Here is a 21331-nt window from a genome sequence, read left to right as displayed (position 1 = left end):
AAATGAGTTTGACACCCCTGTTCTAAATCTTTGGTGGTAAATATTAGTCGCCTAACTTAAGCTGTCAGATAATTCTTACAGATTTCAAAAGCAGGACAAAGTGGTCTAAATTACAAAAGGGGGGCGGGGGGTGGGGGGGGTGGCGTGTGTATGTATGCCTTGGGCATCAAAAAATGGCTAGCTGCGGGCATGGTTTGAGCCAGTGCCACCGCCGCTCGGCATAACAACCAAAGTGGATTAGCGGCTTGTGCATTGATGAAGAAGGCACCTAGCTGGCTGCGATAAATAATGTGAATAGCAGGAGACATTTGCCATCGACACTTAAAACGTACGTCGCGATAGTATGCATGCTTCAATTCGGTGCCAAGCGGCATCAGGTGAGCCTGACTGCTTATAGCGAACAGCGGCTGGACGCCGGATTGAAGCATTTTACGAAGCAGGGGGACGCCTAAACCACTAACACCGTTCATACACAGCAGAATGAACACACTCACTTTAAGTTTTATCTGGAAGGGCTTTTGACGAGGGCAATTTTGATTCGCTAGCGTGGCTAACGTGGCCAATACTCGCTTCGCCATATCCTGTTTCAGTTAGCCATTGGCGAAGTGGCGAATGGGCAGCGTGAACCCTGAATGAGAGTTATGAGAGATGAGGCTAATGCAAGAATGGCTTCTGTTTTTTTTAAGACTGGCCCTGCCATACAGAAAGAAGTGTTACCCAGAATAGTAGAGTTGGTAGCAATAAAAGGGTACCTTTTTCAACTGCTTCAGTATTGAACTGCAGAATAAATTCACAAATAAGCATGACTGTCATCAGCGATTGAGGAACTGACTATGATTTTAACGGGATGCAGCTGGTAGTGTTGATTAAAAACTGAGTGTTATGCCCTCTCCAGGCTAGCCTTGGGGGTTGCGTACGTCTGATGATAACGGGGGCTGCTCCCGTCTCGCCTACTGTCCTCACTTTCCTCCGAACTGCATTAGGATGTCAGGTAACAACTGCATTTTCTCACAAGGTTCTCTCACTTAGACAAAGTATATCCAGCTCTGGCATCTCCTCTGTAATAACCCAAATTACAATCCTTCTTTATCGTAATCTTCCGATGTTACTATGTGAAGATTAAAACAAACTCACAATGACAGGAGCACTAATACCAGTTTTGTTCAATTTTAGTTCTATGAAGGCTATGGACAGACAGAGTGTACCGCTGGTTGCACATTGACCATGCCAGGTGACTGGACTGCCGGTATGACACTCTTTCTGAGTTACCAATAAAATATTGTTGTATACCAGCAGAAAAGTGAGGGACTGCCTTTGACCTCATTTTCCAGGTCACGTTGGTGCTCCTCTGCCTTGTAACTTCATCAAGCTGGTAGATGTGGCTGAAATGAACTACCTGGCTGTAAATGGCGAAGGAGAGGTGACAGACGTCAAATCTTACCAAATATGCATTCACAATGCTAAGTTTGTTTGTGTGCATTTTAGGTGTGTGTGAAAGGTCCCAACGTGTTCCAGGGTTACCTGAATGATCCGGAGAAGACTGCAGAGACTATTGATGCTGATGGATGGGTTCACACTGGAGACATTGGGAAATGGCTTCCTGTAAGGATTGGAATCTACTCTCCTTGCAGTATTTTTGATAGTCTGGAGAGGTAATGTTAATAATTTGTACCCCTGTATCATTAAAATGTTTATTTGCAGAATGGCACACTAAAGATTGTGGATAGGAAGAAGCACATCTTCAAACTGTCTCAGGGGGAATACATAGCTCCCGAGAAGATAGAGAATGTCTATGTGAGGAGTGATGGCGTGGCACAAGTTTTCGTGCATGGAGACAGTCTACAGGTAAGGAAATGGGTTTACTCTAACTGTGAGGGTGACCATGCAATATAATGATTTCAGAATTTTGTATTAGTGCAAATATTCAGTCAATTATCTGTTATGTAATCATTACAGAACCCTCACAGCAGCTCCTCTTGAGAAATTGCATTTGTGGTCTTTTCCACAGAGTTTTCTGGTAGCAGTGGTGGTTCCGGACCATGACTTCCTGTGTGGTTGGACCAAGAGGACCATGGGAGTGGAGGGCAGCTATAATGCACTTTGCAGTAGAGCGGTAATAATAAAAAACTTTGCACTACACTTCTTCTTTTTCTTTGGGCTTGCCCCTTTAGGGGTCGCGACAGCGCGTCATCCTTTTCCATGTAAGCCTATCTCCTGCATCCTCCTCTCGAACACCAACTGTCCTCATGTCTTCCCTCACGACATCCATCAACCTTCTCTTTGGTCTTCCTCTAGCGCTCTCTTGCCTGGCAGTTCCATCCTCATCATCCTTCTACCAATATACTCACTATTTCTCCTCTGGACGTGTCCAAACCATCGAAGTTTGCTCTCTCTAACTTTGTCTCCAAAACATTGAACCTCGGCTGTCCCTCTGACGAGCTCATTTCTAATTTTATCCAACCTGGTCACTCCGAGAGCGAACCTCAACATTTACGCCACCTCCAGCTTTGCTTCCTGTTGTCTCTTCAGTGCCACTGTCTCTAATCCGTACATCATAGCTGGCCTCACCACTGTCTTCTAGACTTTGCCCTTCATCCTAGCAGAGACTCTTCTGTCACATAACACACCTGACACCTTCCTGAATCAGAATCAGAATCATCTTTATTTTCCAAGTATGTCCAAAAAACACACAAGGTATTTGTCTCCGGTAGTTGGAGCTGCAGACAGTCAATTGACAGAGAACACTTTTGAGACATAAAGACACCCGTTCCAACCTGCTTGGACCCATTTCTTCACTTCCTGACCACACTCTTCATTGCTCTGGACGGTTGACCCCAAGTATTTCAAGTCCTCCACCCTTGCTATCTGTTCTCCCTGTAGCCTCACTCTTCCCCCACCACCCCTCTCATTCATGCACATATATTCTGTTTTACTTCGGCTAATCTTCATTCCTCTGCTTTCCAGTGCATGCCTCCATCTTTCTAACTGTTCCTCCACTGCTCCCTGCCTTCACTGCACATCACAATATCATCTGCAAACATCATGGTCCACGGGGATTCCAGTCTAACCTCATCTGTCAGCCTATCCATTACCACTGCAAACAGGAAGGGGCTCAGGGCTGATCCCTGATGCAGTCCCACCTCCACCTTAAATTTGTCTGTCACACCTACAGCACACCCTTGTACATGTCCTGTATTATTCTAAAATACTTCTCTGCCACTCCAGATTTCTGCATGCAGTACCACAGTTTCTCTCTGGGTACTCTGTCATAGGCTTTCTCTAGATCTACAAAGACACAATGTAGCTCCTTCTGACCTTCTCTGTACTTTTCCATCAACATCCTCAAGGCAAATAATGCATCTGTGGTACTCTTTCTAGGCATGAAACCATACTGTTGCTCGCAAATACTTACTTCTGTCCTGAGTCTAGCCTCCACTACTCTTTCCCATAACTTCATTGTGTGGCTCATCAACTTTATTCCTCTATAGTTACCACAGCTCTGCACATCACCCTTGTTCTTAAAATTGGGCACCAGCACACTTTTCCTTCATTCTTCAGGCATCTTCTCACCGTCTATAATTCTATTTAACAAGCTGGTCAAAAACTCCACAGTCACCTCTCCTAAATGTTTCCATACCTCCACAGGACCAACTGCCTTTCCAGTTTTCATCCTCTTTAATGCCTTTCTAACTTCCACCTTACTAATCATTGCCACTTCCCGGTCCACCACACTTGCCTCTTCTACTCTCCCTTCTCTCTCATTTTCCTCATTCATCAACTCCTCGAAGTATTCTTTCCATCTATCTATCACACTACTGGCACCAGTCAATATATTCCCATCTCTATCCCTGTCTGGCTAACCTGTATAGAACCTTTCCTCCTTCTTTAGTGTCCAACCTGGCATACATATCATCATATGCCTGTTTGGCCTTTGCCCCCTCTACTTTTGCCCTATGTCGCATCTCAATGTATTCCTTTCGCCTCTCCTCGGTCCTCTCAGTGTCCCACTTCTTCTTACCTAACCTTTTTCCTTGTACGAGTTCCTGTACTGTGAGGTTGCACCATCAAGTCTCCTTCTCTCCTTTCATGCCAGAAGATACACCAAGTACTCTCCTGCCTGCCTCTCTGATCACCTTGGCTGCAGTGGTCCAATCTTCTGGAAGCTCCTCCCAACCACCGAGAGCCTGTCTCACCTCTTCCTGAAAAGCAGCTGAACACTCGTCCTGTCTCAGCTTCCACCACATGGTTCTCTTCTATGCCTTTGTCACCTAATCGTCCTCTCCACCACCAGAGTCATCTTCCACACCACCATCCTATGCTGTCTAGCCACACTCTCCCCTACCACTACCTTTCAGTCGGTAACCTCCTTCAGATTACATCGCTTGCACAAGATGTAATCCACCTGGGTGCTTCTACCTCCGCTCTTGTAGGTCACCCTATGTTCCTGCCTCTTCTGGTAAAAAGTGTTCACTATAGCCATTTGCATCCTTGTTGCAAAGTCTACCACTATCTGTCCTTCCAAGTTCCTTTCCTGGATGCCGTACTTACCCATCACTTCATCACCACCCCTATTTCCTTCATCATGTCCATTACAATCTGCACCAATTATGACTCTCTCTTTGTTGGGATGCTCAGAACTACTTTGTCTACCTCCTTCCAGAATTTCTCTTTCACCTCTCGGTCACATCCTACCTGGTGGGCATAGCCACTAATCACATTACACATAACCCTCAATTTCAAGTTTCAGCCTCATCACTCGAGCTGACGCTCTTTTCACCTCCAAGACATTCTTAGCCAACTCTACTTTTAAAATTACCCCGACTCCATTTCTCTTCCCATCTACCCCATGGTAAAATAATTTAAACCCGGCCCCTAAACTTCTAGCCTTAGTGCCTTTCCACCTGGTCTCCTGGACACACAATATATCAACCTTTCTCCTCATCATCATGTCAACCAACTCCCGAGATTTTCCTGTCATAGTCCCAACATTCAAAGTCCCCACATTCAGTTCTAGGCTCTGTGCTTTCCTCTTCTATTTTTGCCAAAGAACCCGCTTTCCACCTCTTCTTCTTCTTCGTCTTCGTCCCACAGTAGCTGAATTTCCATGGGCGCCCTGCAGGTTGACGGCGCCGGTGGCGGACGTTGTTAACCCGGGCCACGACCGATCCGCTATGGAATTCTTTGGGTGAACGCTCATATTTGTTTGGCAAAGGTTTAAGCCGGATGCCCTTCCTGACACAACCCTCTGCGTTTATCCGGGCTTGGGACCGGCCTACAGTTTGCACTGGCTTGTGCCCCCCCTGGGCTGCACTTACACTATGCTCAAAAAATATGTTTCTTATCAGAGTAATAGCTCGGTCCCACAACAGTATTTATTGAGACTTTTTTTTCTGTCTGTGCAGGATGTCAAGGCGGCTATCTTGGACGACATGGTGCGACTCGGCAAGGAAGCCGGCCTCAAGTCGTTTGAGCAGGTATAAAAAGATCATGAAAGTATAGGTTTTGTTTTACTCACTGTTTGCATTTGATCAGTATTCCTCGTTGTTATGGTCTCGGCAGGATTATCTTTTCTCACAAAATGTTGGTGTTTGTGTCTTCCAGGTGAAGGCCATATGTCTCCATCCTGAGCTGTTCTCAATCGACAATGGTCTGCTCACGCCAACACTGAAAGCCAAGAGAAACGAATTGAGACAACACTTTAGATCCCAGATGGATGAGCTATACGTTGGCATCAAGATGTAGGAGAACAGAAAGAAATGTGGATGGAAAGATAGCCAAGAATGAAGGACAGACACACACCAAATGATGGAACATGCCATTTCACTCCAAAGGAAGTTTTCACTTCAGACCTCATACTGTGAGCTGTTATATAGCTGTTAATGAAAGACATGCATTTTTTACCCCCACAATTTAAACCAGTTCCCAAGTGTCTTAATCGTATGTCTGTGACATGCGCCTGTCCAAATACCCGAAAGATCAATAATTATAATACACCGCAACATCCACTTTTAACACCCTGCGTGAAGTTATTCGGTTTTGATGTCCTGCGGGCCCAATCCCATATGGCTTTTGTTACCAGGACTACTAGAAGCCGAGTCTTAAAAGGTGAGGGCAAACATGCCACAGGCACCGTAGCCACCAGACCGCAAACCACTGGAGAGGGGACTTTTTCACTGTTCTGCAGAATTACATGTAGTAGATTAAATTAGTGTAGTAGATTAATTTGGCACATACAGTGGGCACATCGCCAAACTCAATTATTCTAGTTCAATTTAGCCGAATGTTTACTGTAAATAACACTCATACAGTAACTATTGTATACCAACTTCTGAATACTTTCCGTACACACTGTAAGTGCCATTTATGAGCAGCTAATGCTAATCTATGCAACCAACAAAACTCATTGCTGCGCTGATTATTTTATGGATTTGTCACAGTGTTTCACTCCGTGTCGTCCAGCTGTTGTTTGAAAGACCTGGGCGGATAAACTCTGTGTGGGCCATATTATGCACATTTGACACACTATTGCATCTCAAACTGGCAAAATTCAGGATGGCTTGCCTACAGTCACATTTTCGGAAACAGGCAGTTCACAAAATACTTACTTGGTTGTTTAATTTCATATTAATGGATTGTCGAGCACTCCAAAGACCCAATTATTTGCACACAAACAGATCAGAATACAGTACATGTACATTTTTCACACTATGACCCCTTTAAATGGTGATGGAAGAGTGTTTATTGCCATAATATTGTACACAAAAATACACACGTAATTTTTACTTAAAAAAAATTAAATAAAATCATTTGCCCTACTAAACGAGTTTCATGAACAAAGATTCCATTCTTGTTTTTGTTGAAAAATATTTTGTTTATGACTAACAATGCAACCAACCAACCTACTAACTAACCAACAAAAGGAAAAATCCACAAATAATGATAATCCTCAGGAAAAGAACAATTACAGGACAAATGGAAAATATTTTAATATATGTAATTTGAACTCATGTGAAATAAATGATTGTTTCTTTATGATTTAATTATATAATTATTGAAATGTGTATGTGTATCGAAAAGAGTTGTGTGCTCTATATAATTATTTTTTACTGTATTTGTATGTATGTAATTGTAATTTACGTTGTAATTTTTTTAATTAAAAATAATTAACAGAGTTGTCGGTGTTATTTTATGTAATTTGTACTTGCGCAGTTAAGTCATCGTTCCAAGTCGAACCCTTTTTATGCACGGACGTCTGACTGTTCAGCACAGATATGACACGACCATTTTGAGCTACATGCTGCCGGCGAAGCTAAGCTAGGGAGGTCGAATTGTCAGCGCATTCTATGTGTGTGTGCGTACGGCAAGAATACCAAAAGACAAAGTATACCGGTACATTGTGCTGCATACGGTGGCGTTAAACGGCGTACAAATCCGACAAGGGAACTGGGAGTCACTTTCACATGAAAAATATTATATATATATTTTGCTCTTCAAAAAAATATTTATTGACAACATACGCTTTGGCGTTGACAAAACGGTAAACCTCAAGAAAATCGATTGAGGAATAAGCAAGTTACGACTTAATTTCAGTGTCCGTGCATTGCCTTGTATCGGAACATCGACCTCCCCAACATGGCCGCTAGGCTGTTTCATTGCGCTGGCTAATCTAGCATTACATTTATGCGGAGCACAGTTACTGTTTCTAGTCGGACGCTTTTAGTTTTGACAAAATACCTTTTTTCAAAAGAACCTTACATCCTCACCAAAACTTCTGGACTTTCATTCTTCGTGCTGTTAACTGTCAGTCTCGCAGCATAAAACTCCCGTGTTGATATGTAATATTAGTGACATATTCTGTCAATTATGTGTTGGATTTTCAAAGGCATTTTATTTGTTAAAAAAAAAAAAAAAAACACACTCGTGTACTTTATATTAGGAATGGTACAACCCGGAACTTAAAATAATTAGCGGGACGGTTTTTCAGTTTGCAAACATCCGCGCTGTAGTTCCAACTCCGCGATGAGGTGAGGTGAATTTATGAATAATATGAACGTGGAGCTAATACCCCATTCGTGGTGGCAATTGGCGAGTATATACATCGATTAAACACTGCCTCGTATAACTACCAACATCACATTTTAGACTGCTGCTGGTTTTTACGGTCGAATGCGTTCTCCTACTTAACGTCCCCATATTCGTCGTGTGTTTCACGTGAATTGAAGCTCTTTTTTTTCTAGAGGATAAAAAAAAAAAAAAAGGATAAAAGAACCATCTTTTTAAGTTCCCCGGGGCCTCCTGAAATGTTTTTGTTGCTTCAGTTATTTTATAACTAAATGGAATGTGTAAAATGAATGACAAATTTCCCCAAAAATATTATATCGAATATGCATATTTATTTGCCTTATTGATTCAAATGCAGCACTGCAAAAAAAATAAAAAAAAATACAAACATAAAGGACCAGGACAAAGTGTAATGTAACTTATTGTAGGAGCAGCAGCAGATGCAGTACTGATACCAAGGTAGCCTTATTTCAACTGGTATCGGGTACTTGGGAAGGCTACCGATACCAGCCAACAATACTTAAGGCAAAAAAAATAATAATCTGACATTGACAGTCGTTGGCACCGCCCTACTGCAGTTTGACAAATGAGCGAATCACAGTTATCTCTCGTTGTGTTAATTGAAATTTTATGTATTCAAAAAGTCCAATTGGTATTGGTACTTGGTATCAGTATCTGTGAGTACCCAAGAGGGAATACTCGTTTTGGTATCGGTCTGAAAGTAATTGGTCGCGATCATCCTTACCTCGAACTATCGGATAATTTTTTTTTTTTTAACATTCGTTTTTTCACCTTTTCCGTGTGAAGTCTTACTATACAGCAATGCTCTCTCACACCTTTTTGTTTCTCCCTCCCTTCAAAAATGTCCCCCAAAAATCTGGATACACAGCCCGCAAAGGTTGGAGACACGGGTTAATTATGGACCTTCTGCCATCTAGTGCAAGAGCATTTCATTGGATAACCATCAGATGTGCTGTGCCACGCTAGTTCTGAGTCACTGTATTTTGAATGTATTCAATGTTTTCAGTTTTACTCTTATAATGCAATCTTTTTTGTGTATAATGTTAAACATTGCTTCATTTTCCGAATCGTGAACTTTGAAATGTATCGGAATGACCTGAGAATTAATAAAATGATAATGAAGGACCTCTGCCTTGCTTCCACAGTACCAGAAAGGGCAGAGGAGCCAAGGTGGTGCCCGCTAAACCAGTTGGCAACCAGGTGACCTCATCTTTTTTCACTGCGTTCCTCAGTATTTGCCAACTAAATGCATTCACTATGTTGTCATAGTAATCCACCTCACCACTTGTCTTTTGTTGGAAAAATGTTAATAGATGGCCGTCATGAAATAGAAATAAGAAATGCATGACTCAATATATATATGATGAAAGAAAATGTATTTTCCCCCTATGTTTGGCATCCAGAAAACCTCCCCGTTGGATTCTGACAACCAATCTACCATTGATAGTGCTATTTTCATTGAAGGGCTACAGCAAGAAAATGGTGAGTCTTTCAATGATAGGTCCATGTCACTATTGACATTTTAGTAAGCCTATCATGATCTGAGTTTTTGTCGGTATCCAGTAGTTGATTATTTCAGTATTATTATTATTATTAATATTTTATTATCTGTTACAATGAATGTTAAAATGTCAGGCTTACCTGTGTTGCCTAGGTAACCCGCTGCACAGCACTGCCATAGAAGAAGATTTAAACACACCCGTAATAGCCCAGACGACAAAAACTAGAGTGGGGAAGAACTTGACAGAGACCGTGAAAGAAAAGGTCAAAACCAGGTAGGTTGTCCCATTGAAACCACTAACGTATTATTGCAAATCATGATGTAAATAACAATTACACATTGAATGCCAAATCATCATAAAACGACATCTGTTAAAAAGGAAAAAAAGCTGGGTTTGTGGGAGTTTTATTTTTTATTTTATTTTTTTTTTTGCCACCAGGTGTTTGGTGTCACTGATCTCGATTTTTTTTCTTTCTTCTTCAAGGTCTCAAATTTGGGCTATGTTGACCTCCATAGAGTGACTCTCTAACATGGACTTAGTACAAAAGTGTCAGTTTCATTTAAAAAAAACAAAACGCCCCCCACCCTTTCCTCTGATTGGTTGTCCCCGTGTAAAAGACTCACTTGTGAGAGAACGAGTTTATGTTGACAGCGCTGGTTCGGGAGTGGAGAGGTAGGCGAAGATCTCGGCTAGTGACGTAGATAAGCGTGACAAATTTGAATGACCTGATTCTCGGCGTCTTAGCAGAAAAATGCCTGGAATGAGTGGACTATTTTAATTTATATTTCATACGTTTACTGAGGCACCATAGAGCCAATATAACATCCTAAATACTAGAATAAATTGGTTTGGTCAAATATGGGCTCTTTAATGTCTTTGCACCACCATCGATTACAGATCACCGGTAGACCTCAAATTTGTTTTGATGTATTTTCACCAAAAACCTTTATTTGCTGTACACGTCTCAAATTGGTCTCAAGTTCACAATTGTTTGACCAGCAAACCACGACACTTTAGAAGTTGCAATGTATTTGTAGTACTTAAAAGTGTGTCTCTCTTTAAGGCCTTTGAAGAAGGATCAAGCAAAGATAGAAAAGGAGAAGTGTGATTTGGCCAGTCGAAGGGCAAGTGATTCAAAGGTACCCGTCTCCCTAAAAGTAGAGTGCGTACCATGCACCACGTCTGTCGAACAAATAATGTATTTCGCCGAGTATTAATTTATCTGCAGTGTGGTTAACCAGGAGCTCATGCCACGATGTTGCCAAATTTATGTGCTCAGGCTGAATCGGCATCTGGCCCGAGCTCCAAAAAGAAACGAAATGAAGTCCTGTCCTCTGATGACGACACAGATGAGGACACAAGCTGGGTACGCTCTTCCCTCAGCTTTGTTGTTTTTCGGGAGTTAATTGTCTTGTTCTAATCTTGTGCTTAAATTTGCTTTATTTAGAAGCCAAGTCCAAAAAAAGCAAAAATGCTCAGTCTGGGGAGAACCAAAAACAAGTCCACAGGTAAAGGGCAATGATTTAAAACCCCTGTTTGTTGGATATTGTGATTTTATAAATTTATGATATAATGATACCGCTTATATTTGGGATCCCGAGGCGTTCCCAGGCCAGCCAGTTGACATAGTCTTTCCAGCATGTCCTGAGTCATGGGTCTCCTTCCAGTGGAACGTGCCCGGAACACCTCACCAGGGAGGCATCCAGGAGGCATCCTAATAAAATCCCCTAGCCACCTCATCTGGCTCCTCTCAATACAGAAGAGCAACAGCTCTACTCAGAGCCCCTGAGACTGAGCTTCTCACCCTATCTCGAAGGGAGAGCCCGGACACCCTGCGGAGGAAACTCATTTCGGGCCGCTTGTATCCGGGATCTTGTTTTTTCGGTCATGATCCACAGCTCGTGACCATAGGTGTGGGTAGGAACGTGGATCGTCTGGTCAATTGAGAGCTCCGCCTTTCGGCTTAGCTCCTTCTTCACCACAACGGACCGGTACAAAGTCTGCATCACTGCTGACGCTGCACCGATCCGCCTGTCGATCTCCCGTTCCATTCTTCCCTCACTTGTGAACAAGAAACCAAGATACTTGAACTCCTCCACTAGGGGCAGGATCTCATCGCTGACCTGTAGAGGGCACTCCATCCTTTTCCGACTGAGGACCATGGTCTCAGACTTGGAGGTGCTGATTTTCATTCTAACCACTTCGCACTCTGCTGTGAACCGCTCCAGTGAGAGCTGGAGACCACGGCTTGATGAAGCCAACAGAATAACATCGTCTGCAAAAAGCAGAGATGCAATATTGAGGTCACCAAACCGCACCCCCTCTACGCCTCTGCTGCACCTACAAATTCTGTCCATCAAAGTTATGTACAGAATCGGTGACAAAGGGCAGCCTTGGCGGAGTCCCACCCTCACCGGAAACGAATCCGACATACTGCCGGCAATGCGAACCAAACTCTGACCCTGGTCGTATAGTACCCCATATTCCCGAAGCACCCCCCACAGGCCTTCTCCAAGTCCACAAAACACATGGAGACTGGTTGGGCAAACACCCATGCACCCTCGAGGACCCTGCCGAGGGTGTAGAGCTGGTCCACTGTTCCACGGCCAGGACGAAAAACCACACTGCTCCTCCTGAATCCGAGATTCGACTTCCCGACGGACCCTCCTCTCCAGTACACCTGAATAGACTTTACCAGGGAGGCGGAGGAGTGTGATCCCCCTGTAGTTGGAACACACCCTCTGCTCCCCTTTCTTAAAAAGGGGGACCACCACCCCAGTCTGCCAATCCAGAGGCACTGTTCCCGAAGTCCACGCGATGTTGGAGAGGCGTGTCAACCAGGACACCCCAACAACATCCAGGACGCCCCTGGTTTTTTCAGCAAGACAATGCCAAATCACATTCTGCACGTGTTACAACAGCGTGGCTTCGTAGTAAAAGCTTGCAGGTACTAGACTGGCCTGCCTGCAGTCCAGACCTGTCTCTAATTGAAAATGTGTGCCGCATTATGAAGCGTAAAATACGACAACGGAGACCCCGGACTGTTGAACAGCTGAAGCTGAACATCAAGCAAGAATGGGAAAGAATTCCACCTACAAATCTTCAACAATTGGTGTCCTCAGTTCCCAAACGTTTATTGAATGTTGTTCAAAGAAAAGGTGATCTAACACAGCGGTAAACATATCAATATCTTGACAATATCTTGTCTTTGTAGTGTATTCAATTAAATATAGGTTGAACATGATTTGCAAATCATTGTATTCTGTTTTTATTTATGTTTAACACAACGTCCCAACTTCATTGGAATTGGGGTTGTAGATTCAAGACGGGTATTTGTAATTAGTATTTGTCATGATTTATTACAACTGTGTTCAATGCTTTCCTTGAACAAACCAGACAAGGTTGAAACAGAGAAGAAGAAAAGGCAACAATCTCAGGGAGGAACAGAGTCGGAGGTGGTGTTGGAGGCCTTCCTCGATTTCTGTGATGAGTACAGGTACATGGGAATTGCTAATGCAATGAGCAGTATGGAGACTTTAAACCTTATCACACAAGTTCCTAAATTTTATGAGAAATTTACGCGTGACAAATATATTAACTCTTGTGTCTTTTGTAGGGATTCCATAGAGTCTAAAGCAGTCCAGCAGTCAATTGATTGTTTCTCCGACAATGTCAAGGAGCAACTCTCGGAAAAGGTCAGTCTACTTTCTGTCTTTTGGGTGATAAAGCAGGAGAAGCTGAAGCTGGAGTGCATTTTGTTGATTCTCCGGTGCTGCAATTTTCTTTCAGATTTCCGCATATAGGGAGCTCAAGGTTCTGAAACGGGAAAATGCCAAGGTAACCAAGACAACGAGGCATATTTATTTGTTTCACAAGACAAGGAACAGTTGCATGACAGTAATTGCGCATCGGGTTCGAGCATATCGCCGATTGCCTATTGTGATTATTCCCTTGGTTTCGGCGATGTTTCTGAATAAAACCTCAGCAACTAGTCCTGTGAATGCCTTACAGGAACATTATATTTGTATGATCACTTTATGTTTCGAAAGTACACTTGATTTATTTTGTTGTTTTTACCTGTGTGTGTGTGTGTGTGTGTGTGTGTGTGTCAGGCGTGCTCCACTCTCCGTACAAAGACACAGAGACTATTGGATGCCAAGGACGAGCTAATTAGGTGAGGCAACTATACGCTTTTCTACACAAAGTAGAATGTCCCAAGGTTTTTTTTGTTTTTTTTTTTAAGTTCCTTAACGCTTGCAGCAATAAAGATATGAATTACAAAAAGTTCAGAGTGCGATGTCTTCCTCAGCAGCAACGCTTGTCTGACAGGCCGTTTCCTACAGTTAATCAAGTAACCCTGCGTTTCGTCCAATAGTGCAGAGAGGCAACTCGGCCTGCTCCAAAACGAGAAAGCTGACCTCGAACTCCGATTGCGAGATCTGCGAAGAAGCCAAGCCTTCCTCCGAGATATCCGAGAACTCAACAAAGTCTATCTCGACTACCGGCGTGCACACCCGAAAGAGAACGAGACGGTATGAGTACACACGTTTTGTGTGTTGTGAAGATGGCGTCGGTGCCCACAGTGACGCACGTTATTCGTGATCTTCTTACTCTTGCAGTACGGTGTATCCAGTTTAGCGGCTCTACTACTGGAGACCAAGCATATTCAAGGGGCAGAGCGCCAGCTGAGACTCATCAATAACAAACTGGAGGAAAAACTGAGGGGGAATGGCAAATAACGTGTTGTGCTGCGCAATCGTATCCCAATGCGCACATTTGGAGACTCAACATTTACGAACGCATTCTTCTTGGTTAATAATGATAAATGCACCGCTGTTTACAAATGTCAAAATGGAATGTCTTTCCGAAGTTTGGGTGGAAGCATAGTATTTGACGCTTCTGTTTCAAAACGCCGCGCACTGGACCGACGCGCGCGTTGATTGGCTCCCCCTGTGGCCAATCACGTGTGCCTCGAGTCCAAATGTTGCCCAATCGCTGGTGTGTTTCGTCAAGGTGTCTCGACGTGCAAGCGGCGTCTGATTGGCTGGGAGTTTCAGGTCGTGCCGGACTCGGCAGTCGGTCCAGCTCGCTCGCAAGTCGTGTCACGTAAGTATGTGCTCCGGTAGCCGTCTTTCGAGTTCGCGTTTGTTTCACTTGTGGGGAATATGTCGCGTTGGTTGTTTAGCTCGCGTGTAATACCGCTTTGCTAAGCTTTGTTAAGCGTGTGGCGAAAACGCTCGCTTGTACTAATGGGCCACAGTGAGAGCATGGGAACTTGTAAGAAGTTTTATTTTTTATTTTTTGCTTTCGCCACTCCTCCTCCTCCTGCTAGCTTCCGAGGAGGGCGCAGGGCAGCCAAGACATTTGTCTGTATACAGTCGTGCACTTTATTTGTCCGAGCAAAGGTCTTTCGATGTTTCATTCGCTACCCGGCAACATGATCAGATACACGAGTTTATTGTTTTACAAGAGTTGTGTTTCAAATGTCAGCTCACCCTTTATGTCGGGGGGGTAATATCCAAATGTGTGTATAATAAATAAATAAATAAAAAAATATATATGTATGTGTGTGTGTTCGGTTAGAATGTGGTGATTATTATTATTTTTTTTTATTTTTTTTAATTTTTTTAATTACATTTGAATATTTCCTCGCTTTTCCAGAAATGAAAGTAACTTGTTAACTGAAGAATGTAAAAAAAAAAAAAAAAAAAAAAAGGGGTTGATGTTTAATATAAAATTGTTATGACATTTCCCACGAATTCAACCAAGCAGGAGTTTACACATACTTTATCCACGTGCATCCTTCCGAGTTACCTTCCCCTCTTTCACAGCAGCAAGGAGCTTTTACTGAAATGTGCAAGTGATTGACTTCGACTCAAGGCAGATATTTTATTCACAAGGAATGTTTGTATTTGTAGTTCAAACTCGTGAAAGCTGTTTTGAATGAATGTACTATGTTCGAGAGTTTCTCATCCTGCAAAGGAAGGAATTTATGGATTTATATATTCACATTTTACCTGCCTCTTCTGTATTAAAGTCTGAAGAAAACATGGCTGAAACAGGAGATGCTCATTGTGTGGCAGTGGCTGAGGACAATTTGGATGCCTTCAACCTGTTTTCAAAGAGGTACATATTCTGCACCCTAATTCTCTGCAGGCATGGGTGACTTTTTAAGTAGGGTAAGGAAATATCTATCCATCCATCCATTTTCTGAGCCGCTTCTCCTCACGAGGGTCGCGGGCGTGCCGGAGCCTATCCCAGCTGTCATCGGGGAGGAGGCGGTGTACACCCGGAACTGTTTGCCAGCCAATCGCAGGGCACATTTAAACAAACAACCGTTCGCACTCACATTCACACCTACGGGGCAATTTAGTCGTCAATTCAACCTACCACGCATGTTTTTGGGATGTGGGAGGAAACCGGAGTGACTGGAGAAAAGCCACGCAAGCACGGGGAGAACATGCAAACTCCACACAGGCGGGGCAATTTGCCTGCAGCATAAACAGACTGGTCGTGTAGACCCCAACAATGCGAGCTCCATGCATAAAAAATACCCCGATATGTGACATTCTCTCATCAGCATATCCCCAAACAATACAAATAAACACATGAGGAAAATAACAGGAATACACTGTAAGTCGAAACTACAGTGAAAATGTAGGCCATTATAGGGTCTAAATATTATACATTCCAACTTTTGATATTCAGTCCCCCAAAAAATGGATATAGGCATTTCATTGGGATCGGACCTGCTGTGTAAATCAAGCTACGATGTCATGCTTGGTATAATAAAAGATTGTCAAATGAACAACGTACACGTTTATTTACTGTTTGAGGTTCTAGTCATGGAAAAAAACAGCTGCTTTACTCAGTCAGCTGTAGTCATTAGGTCTGACAAAACCATGAAATTGGTTCACTGAGCCGCCAAATCGAGTTGAAGGGAGCATTTGAGTTGAAAGCTGCGGAGCAGGTTTCTCAATCTCATCTTGAATGGTGTTTGTGACTGACTGCGGACCTTTTTCAGGAAGAATCCATCAAATGCAGAGAGTAAGCGAGCTGAGGAAACAGACTCGCTACCCATCAGCAAGGCGTCAGCCTGCAACCCGTATCACTACAAGATGGACTACCCACACATGGGACTCTGCCTGATTATCAACAATAAGAACTTCGACAGCAGCACAAGTACGCACACCCGTTCAACCCGCCTGGTCTAATTCAGTTCATAGCCACTTTGACAAATGTCTGTGAATTCATGGGCCAACTTTTTTTTTTTTTTTTTTTGTCAGGCAACCAATTAGTAAGTAATTTCCCCAAACTGTCAGTCAGGCCTTTTTTTTTTTTTTTTTTTTCCTTCTCCCTGAGCCAATGCTTTCAACATAACAAACACGTGTGCTCTCACAAGTGGGTCTTATACACGGAGCCAAGCAATCAGAGGAAAGGGGGACGGTCTTAGCCAAATATGGACAAAGCGAATACAATACTCGGTCAAACAGAAGTAGCTGTCAGATGGGATTTTTCTGGACACTTGTATGACCAAACCAAGCTATTATTATTTTTTGAAATTATGAAATTGACACTTTTATACTAAATCCATGTTAGTCACGCTAGGGAGGTCAAAATAGCCAAAAAACAGGACCTTTAAGAAAAGGCAGCGAGTGCTTTTGCACACTGTAATAAGTTGTTGGGATTTTTTGCATACATTTCGGCCATAGCTTCAATATGATCTAAGGCTCAGCTGATTGGATTTTGATCATGATCTGGCTCTGTAGATTGCTCAAAGTCCAGATTTAGTCGTTCGACTCTTTATTTTGTGCCATGCCTTGTTTGATATGAGCAGCTTGCAACGTATGAGGGTTTTCACTGTTCAGTGTTTCCTGACTTTATAGAGAAGCCGACTGGGACCGAGTAATGACTGCAATCTTCAGTTTACCATTGTCAGAAATTACAGAATTGTCAACGTGTGGAGGAGGATCCGTACGTTCAGTCCTAAAGAAATTTTGCCATTGTAAAACGGACTGCATTTCTGCTTGTGTATCTCTCCAGAGATGAGCACTCGTAACGGGACGGACCTCGACGCTGCTTTTGCCATGAAGACTTTTTCTGAACTTGGTTACACTCTGAAAATGGCCACTGATCAGACTGTAAAGCAGATGAAGAGTCTCATGCTAAGCGGTAATTGAGTTTTATTATTTCAGTTATTACTCTGTAATCAGTATAAGTCTAATATGAATTTTGAGTATTGAGTGCTGCCATATAAATCCCAAAACAAAAGTGTTTTTTTTTTTTTTTTTTTTTTTTAAAAAACGATGTAAGTAGGAAAGAAGGTGGGTTAAGTCACTCGTGTTTTTTTTGTCTGCAGTATCCCAAGAGGACCACAGCAAGAGTGCATCATTTGTGTGCGTGTTGCTGAGTCACGGCGAAGAGGGTTTGATTTATGGGACCGATGGATTTGAAATGCTTGAAAACCTGACAAAACCTTTTAAAGGGCATCGCTGCAGGTCTCTGGTGGGAAAGCCAAAGCTGTTCTTTATACAGGTTAGTTAATAGAAGTCTAAAAGAAGTACACTCATTTGCTCAAGTGCCGTCCCCCACTATTATTTACCTATTTAAACAACAGAACACTCCCCCCAACTAAATAAACAACTAAATAAACAAGATTTGAACAAAGCAAACAAATAAACAAAAATATATATGAAATATTTGAGAAGGAGTAGTAAGAAGCAAAACTCGTACCTCTACAGTAGATTGACTTCCTTATTATCCTATAGAACAGGTGTCCCCAACCACTGGTCCGCGGACCAGTACCGGGCCGCAGAGGAAAAAAAAAAAGACCAATTGAGATCATTTCTGTTGTATTGCAATTCGCGTGTCAGTGTGTTTTATTTTGAAAATTGACCAGATCTTCACAATTGACACGTCGAGACTCCACAGAACGCTTCCGTTTCCCAGCCGGCTCGAACGCTTCCGTTTCCGGTGCGAGCGGGGTGGCTAACGGCGGCAGAGCTCAAAGAACAAAATCATTTCATAAACTAATTCAGTTCATTACATTTACTGAAAAGATTTGTTCTTTTGAACAAAATGTTCGCGAGCAAAACAACACGATATCAGGAGTCCTACTTTAAATAAGGGTTTACGCAACAGTTAACTCTCACGCACCAAGTCCGCTCTGATACAGATACAGTCGTAGGTTTCTGCTCAACACAGGCAGAACTACAACGTACTTTTACGGAGTCTACTTTCATTGAGGAGCTACGGAACTGCAGTCTGGTCTGGCTGCCTACCGTATTTTCACGACCACAAGGCCCACTTAAAAGTCTTAAATTTTCTCCAAAATGGACGGGGCGCTTTATAATGCGGCGTGCCTTATGTCTGCACCGAGTTCCAAAATCTATGTGATGAGCGCTCCGCTTATCAATTTAGGATGGTATGTTTTTGAGTCCCTGCCCACTCGTCAAGTGTGAAATTAAACTTAAAACAAAACTTTGAACGGTCTATTTCTGGAAAAAATGTGTAAGCAAGCCATTCTGCACTTCAGCCCTCCTGGAACGATAGTCTCCAGTAATGCCACAAAATGTATCGCTCGTGGCTTCTTTTGCAATGTAGCCAGCTAAATGGGCCTGAGAAGTCGCTAAATACTATACCAACACTTGAATTGTGCTGTAATTTTTTATTTTTTGGAAGGAAGAATGCCAGAGACTTTCAATAAGACAGAGAACTGTTTTGAATAGTGGAAAAAAGCGCACGTCTCAAATTTAAAGTACTGTTGTTACTCAAATGTATACACACATTCATTACGGAAGATTTCATTTTGCTTGACTTAAGTCATTTAAAAAAAAAAAAAAAAAAAAAAACTAAATCTGTGTGTGTTTCAGGCATGCCGTGGCTCAGAACTGGATGAGGGGATCGGCATCCAAACCGACAGTGTGGAGGAGCAAACATCAGAGAGAATTCCTGTGGAGGCCGACTTCTTGTATGCCTATTCCACAGCTCCAGGTAACCTGCGTTATGCTACAAAAGTCATCGCAACAAGATTTGGGCTAAGACGTTTCTGAATAGAGTGTCAAAATATTCAGTCATACGACATTGAAACATTGAAAGTTGTGACACGATACTTCATGGCAAGGAATAAGTACCAATCCTAACGATGAAAATGATCCAACAGGCTATTACTCATGGAGGAACACCCAAAATGGTTCTTGGTTCATGCAGGCACTGTGTGAGCTGTTGCATCGTTTCAAAGGAGAGTTGGAACTGATGCAGATCATGACTCGGGTCAACCACAAGGTGGCGATGCACTTCGAATCCAGCTCCAACCTTCCCGGTTTCACCGGCAAGAAGCAGATTCCCTGCATTGTCTCGATGTTAACCAAAGATCTTTACTTCCCGAAATGAACTGATACTGATATAGTGTGAACATTACAGAGCAGTGGCAATTTTTAAAAAAATCAGGCTATGAACTCGAGCACTATCAAAATGCTTCTGCATTTTCATTTTAAGCTAGGCATTGATCAAGTTTTACCTATTTGTCTTTTTACAACAATTTGTGCTTTAAAGGAAAATTAGTGGTGTATTCTGTTTTTTTTTCCGTCACTATCCAGTTTGAACATTTCACCACACAATTTAAAGAACTTGCATTAGGATCCCAATACAGTGAGTCAAGGGTTTTTATTTTAAGGGAGGGGGTGGGGCACAAGTGGTGGTGGATATAAGGTCTTTAAAACGAATCTTGTGCAATTCCTGTATGTACCCATGACGACGACATGCCGTTTTCACACAGAAAAGTGTCTGGCAACACCTTCTCTCAGTTTCCAAACCTGTGCTGTCCAATAAAATGTTAGAAATGTATTTTCTGTGCTCCAGACAAATCGTGCATTAATAACTGAAAAAAATAAAGATGTGCAGACTGATGCTCTTTTTTTGTATCCTGTGTTACATTTATACTGCTAGTTTGGAGATGGCCCCTTCCTGTTCCAACATGTCTGTGCATCAGTGCACAAATCAAGGTTGATAAAGACGCAGATGAGAGAATTTGATGTGGATGAACTTGACTGGCCTGGACAATCCTGACCTCAACCCTATAGAACACTTTGGTGAATTAGAGCGGAGACTGACAGCCTGGTCTTCTCGTCCATGCTGTGCATCGAAATCTGAAACACAATTTTATGTGCAGAATTGATGTATCTGAATATGAATATTTTATTTGTTTTTTAATCTTATTTTTATTTGGAGGCCTATGTAATCTATACAGTCGTATGTATGTATTATATGTGAAATAAGTGAAACCTTTGAACTCAAGTTCTCATTCATAAAATAGACTGCTCTGACTCACAAAACTCTACAAAAAGTTAGACGCTGACATTTCTAAACAGACAAAACAATCACAAAAAAATGAGGTTTGTACATATACACGTGGACAAAATGTTTTATTATCCTTGCGTTAATGAAAGAAAACTTAAATTAATAAATACAGAACGATTCATATTTGGATATCAACCGGTTCCACGTCATATTGTTTTTTCAAATTTAAACAAGTTTCGATTGTGTGGAACAGAAAATTATACTGTAGGTTCTTACTTGCGTTAGTATCTGCAGTCATACCCTAACTCACGGCCGTGTGCGGACTTAAGAAGTAACTTTGGTTCGACTGCACTGGATCTGAATTGTGCGCTTTCGTTTCCTGCGACGAGGTGACCGAAAGCAGAGGCAGGAAGGAGGAAGCGAAAACCAAACGGGGCGCAAAGATCGTC

The 21331-nt window shown here is 42.5% G+C and overlaps 3 protein-coding genes and 1 long non-coding RNA gene across 10 annotated transcripts in view; 3 read left to right on the top strand and 1 right to left on the bottom strand.

Moving 5' to 3' along the window:
* Window positions 1–7172, top strand: part of LOC133484748 (long-chain-fatty-acid--CoA ligase 1-like) — a 31454-nt gene extending 24282 nt beyond the window's left edge. For all 7 annotated transcript variants that reach the window (XM_061787777.1, XM_061787781.1, XM_061787779.1 and 4 more), the window contains 8 exons: window positions 896–991; window positions 1174–1246; window positions 1332–1420; window positions 1486–1602; window positions 1702–1845; window positions 2009–2113; window positions 5403–5474; window positions 5602–7172. In XM_061787777.1, coding sequence (XP_061643761.1) covers window positions 896–991; window positions 1174–1246; window positions 1332–1420; window positions 1486–1602; window positions 1702–1845; window positions 2009–2113; window positions 5403–5474; window positions 5602–5742 — 837 coding nt within the window. In that variant the 3' untranslated portion in view covers window positions 5743–7172. The remainder of the gene's footprint in view (window positions 1–895; window positions 992–1173; window positions 1247–1331; window positions 1421–1485; window positions 1603–1701; window positions 1846–2008; window positions 2114–5402; window positions 5475–5601) is intronic.
* Window positions 7173–7741: 569 nt separating this feature from the next.
* cenpu (centromere protein U) lies at window positions 7742–15148 on the top strand. Its single transcript, XM_061786735.1, has 13 exons — window positions 7742–8024; window positions 9228–9282; window positions 9486–9564; window positions 9737–9857; window positions 10648–10723; window positions 10864–10950; window positions 11032–11092; window positions 12981–13080; window positions 13201–13279; window positions 13374–13421; window positions 13697–13758; window positions 13960–14116; window positions 14204–15148. The coding sequence occupies exons 1-13, from the start codon at window positions 8020–8022 to the stop codon at window positions 14321–14323; spliced, it is 1050 nt and encodes a 349-aa protein (XP_061642719.1). The 5' UTR covers window positions 7742–8019; the 3' UTR covers window positions 14324–15148.
* casp3b (caspase 3, apoptosis-related cysteine peptidase b) lies at window positions 14557–20491 on the top strand. Its single transcript, XM_061786736.1, has 7 exons — window positions 14557–14690; window positions 15622–15710; window positions 16609–16766; window positions 17628–17756; window positions 17944–18119; window positions 19457–19577; window positions 19747–20491. Exons 2-7 carry the CDS (start codon window positions 15634–15636, stop codon window positions 19974–19976), a joined length of 891 nt encoding a protein of 296 aa, XP_061642720.1. The 5' UTR covers window positions 14557–14690; window positions 15622–15633; the 3' UTR covers window positions 19977–20491.
* LOC133484345 (uncharacterized) lies at window positions 20244–21327 on the bottom strand. The gene is made up of 2 exons (XR_009790373.1): window positions 21159–21327; window positions 20244–20731 (listed from the first exon to the last, which is right to left on the bottom strand). It is a non-coding gene; the product is annotated as an uncharacterized LOC133484345 (long non-coding RNA).
* Between the last annotated feature and the right edge of the window lie 4 nt (window positions 21328–21331).

The sequence above is a fragment of the Phyllopteryx taeniolatus genome, chromosome 10 (assembly GCF_024500385.1).
Source record: "Phyllopteryx taeniolatus isolate TA_2022b chromosome 10, UOR_Ptae_1.2, whole genome shotgun sequence".
Lineage (NCBI taxonomy): Eukaryota > Metazoa > Chordata > Actinopteri > Syngnathiformes > Syngnathidae > Phyllopteryx > Phyllopteryx taeniolatus.
This window is presented reverse-complemented; position numbering and strand designations above follow the sequence as displayed.